This window comes from Propithecus coquereli, unplaced genomic scaffold (genome assembly GCF_000956105.1).
Source record: "Propithecus coquereli isolate 6110/MARCELLA unplaced genomic scaffold, Pcoq_1.0 Scaffold809, whole genome shotgun sequence".
Classification (NCBI taxonomy): Eukaryota; Metazoa; Chordata; class Mammalia; order Primates; family Indriidae; genus Propithecus; species Propithecus coquereli.
In genome coordinates this window covers 49,865-56,328 of record NW_012154274.1, presented here as the reverse complement: position 1 = coordinate 56,328, position 6,464 = coordinate 49,865, and the positions used below count along the sequence as shown (strand labels likewise).

Below are 6,464 nucleotides of genomic sequence, written 5' to 3'. Positions count from 1 at the left end.
GCTAATTTTTTCTACATATATTTTTAGCTGTCCAATTAATTTCTTTGCATTTTTTGGTAGAGACGGGGTCTCGCTCTTGCTCAGGCTGGTCTCAAACTCCTGAGCTCAGAACAGTCCTCCTGCCTCAGCCTCCCAGAGTGCTAGGATTACAGGCGTGAGCCACCACGCCTGGCCCCTTTTTCATTTCTGATTGAGCTTATTTGGGTCCTTTCTCTTCTATTTCTTGTTAATCTCATGGGATGTCTATCAATTTTGTTTATCTTTTCAAAGAACCAACTTTTGGGAAAATTGGATAGCCATATGCAGAAGATTGAAACAGGATCCATATCTCTCACCACTAACAAAAATTAATTCAAGATGGATAACAGACTTAAATCTAAGACATGAAACCATAAGAATTTTAGAAGAAAATGTTGGGAAAAATCTTCTAGATATTGGCCTAAGCAAAGAATTTATAAAGAAGACCCCAAGGGCAATCACAGCAACAATAAAAATAAATAAATGGGAATTGATTAAATTAAAAAGCTTCTGCAAGGCCAAGGAAAGAATCAACAAAGCAAACAGAAAACCTACAGAATGGGAGAAAATGTTTGCATGCTGTATATCTGATAAAGGGCTAATACCCAGAATCTACAAAGAATTCAAGCAAATCAGCGAGGAAAAAAATCAAACAACCCCATTAAAAAGTGGGCAAAAGACATGGACAGAAGCTTTTCAAAAGATGATAGACCAATGGCCAATAAACATATGAAAAAATGCTCACTGTCACTAATCATCAGAGAAATGCAAATCAAAATCACAATGAGATATCACCTAACCCCAGTGAGAATGGCTTTTATCAAAAAGTCCCAAAACAATAGATGCTGGCATGGATGCAGAGAGAAAGGAACACTTAACACAATGTTGGTGGGACTGCAAACTAGTACAACCTCTATGGAAAATAGTATGGGGATTCCTCAAAGAACTAAAAGTAGACCTACCATTTGATCCAGCAATCCCACTACTGGGTATTTATCCAAAGGAAAGAAATTCATTTTATCAAAAAGACACTTGCACCAGAATGTCTACTGCAGCATAATTCACAATCACAAAGACATGGAATCAACCCAAGTGCCCATCAATTTACGAGTGGATTAATAAAATGTGCTATGTATGTACCATGGAGTACTAATCAACCATAACAAAATGAATTAATACTTTTTGCAATAATCTGGATGGAACTGGAGACCATTCTCCTAAGTGAAGTATCATAAGAATTGAAAAACATACATTCTATGTACTCACAATTAAACTGGAACTAACCAATCAGCACTCATCTGTACAGATGGAAGTAAAACCCAATGGAAATCATGCAGGTGGGGGGGGGAGGGGGGGGTTGGTTGAATTCTTCCTTACCGGTTCCATTTTCCCTTTTTTGGTTGTTGGGCCCCTTTTTGGCTTTGCTTTAGGCTTATATAAACTATCTGTGTAACAAAAACATTTGTATCCCCTTAATATTTTGAAATTAAACAGAAAAAATTTAATCCACTAAAAACCATTACCTTTGGTTACACAGATTCAAATCTTTCTATGTTTAGACTAATCAAGTCTTCAGTGACTTCAGGAACCACTACTACCACTATAGTAGAAGAGCACTATTATCAATTGAGATAATTGGAATTCATTTTTTCTACTCCAGGCAATACAAAATTCAATATAATATGCTTTATCCAAATTGGCTCCTGCTTTCAGAATAATCCAGAAATCAGTCAGCATTGGCTGCCTCTCCAATGTCTGGACCATTATTTAGCATCGTCAAGGCAGCAAATGCACTCACCTGTCATTCTTACCCTGTTTCTTTGACCCAGCACACAAACTTTGAACTGAACCACTTTTAAACAAACTAGTAAATCCACCTTTGCCACTTAACCATCTAGGAATTATTAATAGGTTATGCCTTGTGAAGTTATAACATGCCTAGGTGGCTGAATTTCTATATTTCTTGTGACTTCGAATTGAACAATTTTAACTCTTATAAAAGGAATTCAAATCAATACATTTGAGAGCATTACTGTATATAATTTTTTCATAAGTGTAAACTCTAGTATTAATAATATAGAGCCTAAAATCACAAATCAAAGATCTAGGTTCAAATCCTAGCTCTATAATCTACTAGCTGTGTAACCCTGAACAAACAACCAAGTTCTCTTAGCCTCATTTATTCATCTGTACATCTGGGGCAGTGCCTCTTAGGGTTGTTTTTAATATTAAATAAGAAAACCTATGTAAAGGGATTAGCACAGGGCATGGTATAGATATATAAGTGCTCAATAAGAGATAACTTTCATTATTTATTTTTCTTTCATTTGTAAACTTCATTTGAGGAAATAACTCTTCAACAAGCCCCCACAATACTTTATTAAAAGATGCTTCCTATATTTCAACTAAAATGTTAAGCCTCTTTTTATTCTATTTTTTCATGTGAATGTTGACCTCCTCTTTTGATTTTTTTTCAGTTTTAATGCTATATTAAATTTTCTTTTCAAACTATGAGGCCAATAGGAGCAATAAGCCAGATAACAGAGATGTATAAAGAAAAGCCAGCAATCTCCCCCTTCCCCAGGGTAATGGATACCCACATACTTGTTTATATCCTCCCACACTTCCCTCTATGCTTACACAAACCACAATATGAAGACTCATGTGTACATCTGCAGTCCAGTATATGTCTTTCCACAGTTTTCTTTAAATATCCATATTCATTCATGTGTGTGTTTCCTAGTTGGTACAAAATGTAGTTATATTAGTCATAATAAACTATAAATTTCATCCTTCACTTCAGTGGTCCCCCAATTTTTTGGCACCAGGGACCGGTTTCATGGAAGACAATTTTTCCACAGACACAGGGGGCACCCAGGAGGTGATGTGAGCAATGGGCAGGCAGCTATTCCTTTGCTTGCTCATCTCCTGTTGTGTGCTCCCCCACCAAAGATTCATAGAAGACAATTTTTCCTTTTCCACGGATGGGGAGGGGGCAGAGAAGCAGCAGAGCTCTGCAACCTGGTCCCTAATAGGCCACAGACGGACAGATACCAGTACACAGCCCAGGCACTGGGGACAACAGCTTTACTTAACAAAAATATTTGAATATCCTTTGGGTCAAAAGTTACAGCAGCTAACTATTCTTTCTAATAACTACATAATAATTCATAGCATGAATAAAGCATCATTTATCGAAGTATTACACTACTCAAGGATATTCAGATTGCTTTCAATTTTTCTTTTTGCCCCTATAATCCATCCAGCAATAAACATCATTGTTCAAGCATCCTTACATATTGGTGCTTTTATTTTTATGTGACAGACGCTAAAAAATGAGATTTAGCATTTTTCCTAAGTACTATTCTATTAAATAAACGCTTTATATTTATTATCCCATTTAATCTTGCCACAACCTGATGAGGTACAATTATTACTGCTATTTTTAAGTATAATGAAATTTAGGTAAATAACTTTCCAAGGTCACTAGTTAGTAAGCGGTGGATAAGAGATTTCAACCCAAACAGTCCAGCCTCCAAGCACTTGCTCTTACATCACCCTTACCCAAAAATTGCCAAATTTCTTTCCATAGAGTTTGCATCTGCTTACAGGTTTTCCATCATAGTTTCTACAAACCACCCAAACATTTCCGTTGTACAACACAGAACACTTTAATGATGGGACATGGACAGCAGGCAAGGCGTTTCCTTGGGTGCGCAAATTCTATCTTGTTTGTTTCCAAACACAATTGAGTATGTTCCCTATAGTTTGACAAGCTTTTACAGTGTGGAATCTGGTGACCTCAAAGACTCTCTGACTTACAGCAGTTGGGATCAAGAAATGAGTATGTATAGTCACTAAATGGAATGCAGGGTACTGCATTAGGACAGGGTGTCTCTGCTAACAGCTTCCAGATTTACACTTCAGGAAAGCAGATGTCATGAATTTGCCATTCGTAGCTTATGTTGTCAAAATTCTTACCCAAAAAGTCTCTTGGCTTTTAATCTTCACAAAATGAAGTCATTTTTCCTCCCCTTCTCAAAACCAAAATTCTCCAGACTGATTACAATTATAATGGCATCTATTGTTTTTGTGTTTCTTATTAATTTTATTTATTTTTCCCAGAAGTGTTTCAATCTGTAATAGAGTCCTGGGGACTTGAGCAAATGATGTAGTTTTTATTAATGAACCAAATTAAACTAAGCAATCTGTAATTGTTTTTCCTTTGGAAGAGGACAACTTAAAGGTATTATATTGCATTTTGGCTTCTATGGTAAGATAGGAATATGAAATGATAAATGGTAAATACTGTTCTGAGGTTAGCATCATATTTTAGGACAGAAACAGAGACACAATGGGATGATCACAGAACCCTGGGAAATAATTGACTGCATTTCATAGGGAGTGTGTGGGTGGTAGTTTGGCAAAGAAGGAGTACCAAGATTACGCCTCAAGAAATGCAACTGGAGATGCCCAGTGTTAAAGATCTTCATACTGATAATAATACTTTGGACCTGCAGAAACATTACTCATCTAGCAACTTCTGTGGATGACCTAATGTTCAGCTGGCACCACTACCGCTCTGGTAGCAAGATGGAGTTATGCAAGGGTCTTCAGGGAAAACAAACTGAGATGATTTGCACTGAAAACCTCTTCCCTTGAGCAAAAACTATGTCAACTGTAAAATGAACTACTGAAGAAACAACAGAAAGAGGTGGAGATGGAGTGCAGTGCTGTGCTGGAATTACTTGGCTGCCACGGAAGCTGCCAGCATGTAAAATTGCCTCCATAGTTGTGAGTCTTGGAAACTTTGAGTGGTATCATAAAATCAGGCTGGTGAAGAAGGTCAGCTTTGGACAAGAGTAAACAGTGGCGAGAAATAGCTTAAGTTTGTGGATTTTGAGCTTAAAATTTCTAAAATTTGTAAATGTTAACATATTCCACATTAACTCATTTCACACACACCTTCCCTGCTGGGCGGTTAAGTACGGAAAATAGGAATGGACCCATTTTAAGTTGGAGGGAACACACTCAGACAAGATATTGTAACTTGTCCGGGGCCTTCATATTTCACTGGCTTGCCAGCACACCATGCTTCTCATGATGTGAATGAAGGAGGCAACGTCAGGGTCAGACTACAGAGTCCAGCAAAATCCCTTCTCTATAGGAGCAAAGGAGCTCTCCCTAAATCCGCTGATTACTTAGAACCACACAGTAGCTCAGAAACTGCGGGCCCACCGTGATGAGGGTTAACTTGGGAGCAGCAGAATGGGAATGTATGAACGCCCCGCGGTCGCTGCGGTGAGCTGCAGGGTGGTTGCAGGACTGACCGATTGGCCGGGGCGGTGGGGAGCAGAGCCGCTAGCCATGGGGCGCTGCCGACCCCGCAGGCGTCCACCTGCGCAGCTCGCGCTTGCCCGCTGCCTTCCATCAGTGCGCCGCGCTCCGGGCTGCGCGCCCCGCTCGCCCCTCGCCCGCTCGCCCCAGGCCGTGGACACTCACTCACGGTCCGGGACACCTTCAATTCCTGGTTGAGCCACTGGCATAGGAGCTCCGACATGGTTCGGCCAGCGCCTCAGACCTCACGCAGGTGCTCGCGTCCTCCTGTTGCTAAGGGCAACCCGTTGCTAAGGAAGCGTATCCTGGGCAGAACTGGGTGAAAGGCGCAGTGAAGAGAGACGCCAGACCTCAGCCGCAGAGGACAGAAAATCGTGGCCTGCCCTCTGCCGGCGGGTAAGACCTGAGCGTGCGCAAGCGCAGGGGGCTCCCAAGGGCGGGCCGCGGGCCCGGCTTTAGAGAAGTTAGCGAAGAGCTTGGCGGGGAAGCCTTATGGACCCAACAGTGGGTGCTTAGATGAGCAGAAAGATAAAGAGAGCCTTTTTTCTTTTATTGATACATAATGTTTTACACCTTTATAAGGTACATGTGAATATTTTTTTACATGTATAGAATGTATAATGATCAAATTAGGGTATTTGGGGTATCCATCGTCTTGAGTATTTTTCGTTTCTATGTGTTGGTGACATTTCAAGTCCTCTCTTACAGCTATTTGAAATATACAATAGATCACCCTCGTCTGCTGTTGAACATTAGAACTTATTTCTTCTATCTAATTAAGTTTACACCCATTCACCAACCTACCTTCATTTCCCTCTCCACCCACACACTTCTCCCCGCTTCTGGAATCTATCATTCTACTGTGTCCACAAGATCACGTTTTTAAGCCCCTACATATGAGTAAGAATAGGAGTATTTGTCTTTCTGTGGCTGGGTTATTCCACTTAACATAATGACCTCCAGGTCCATAAATGTTGTTGCAAATGACAGGATTTTGTTCTTTTTTATGGCCAAATAGTATGCCATTGTGTACATACACCACATTTCTTTACCCAGTGGGCCGTTGATGGACACTTAGGTTGATTCTTTGCTAATGTGAATAGTCCTAC

General features: G+C 40.1%; 1 protein-coding gene across 1 annotated transcript in view; it reads right to left on the bottom strand.

The window, feature by feature from the left end:
* The window catches only part of SPEF2 (sperm flagellar 2), a 209,458-nt gene extending 203,880 nt beyond the window's left edge, over positions 1-5,578 (bottom strand). Inside the window, exons 1-2 of the mRNA XM_012663396.1 lie at positions 5,349-5,578; positions 3,583-3,646 (exon numbers count right to left, since the gene is read on the bottom strand). Coding sequence (XP_012518850.1) covers positions 3,583-3,646; positions 5,349-5,578 — 294 coding nt within the window. The remainder of the gene's footprint in view (positions 1-3,582; positions 3,647-5,348) is intronic.
* Positions 5,579-6,464: the final 886 nt, after the last annotated feature.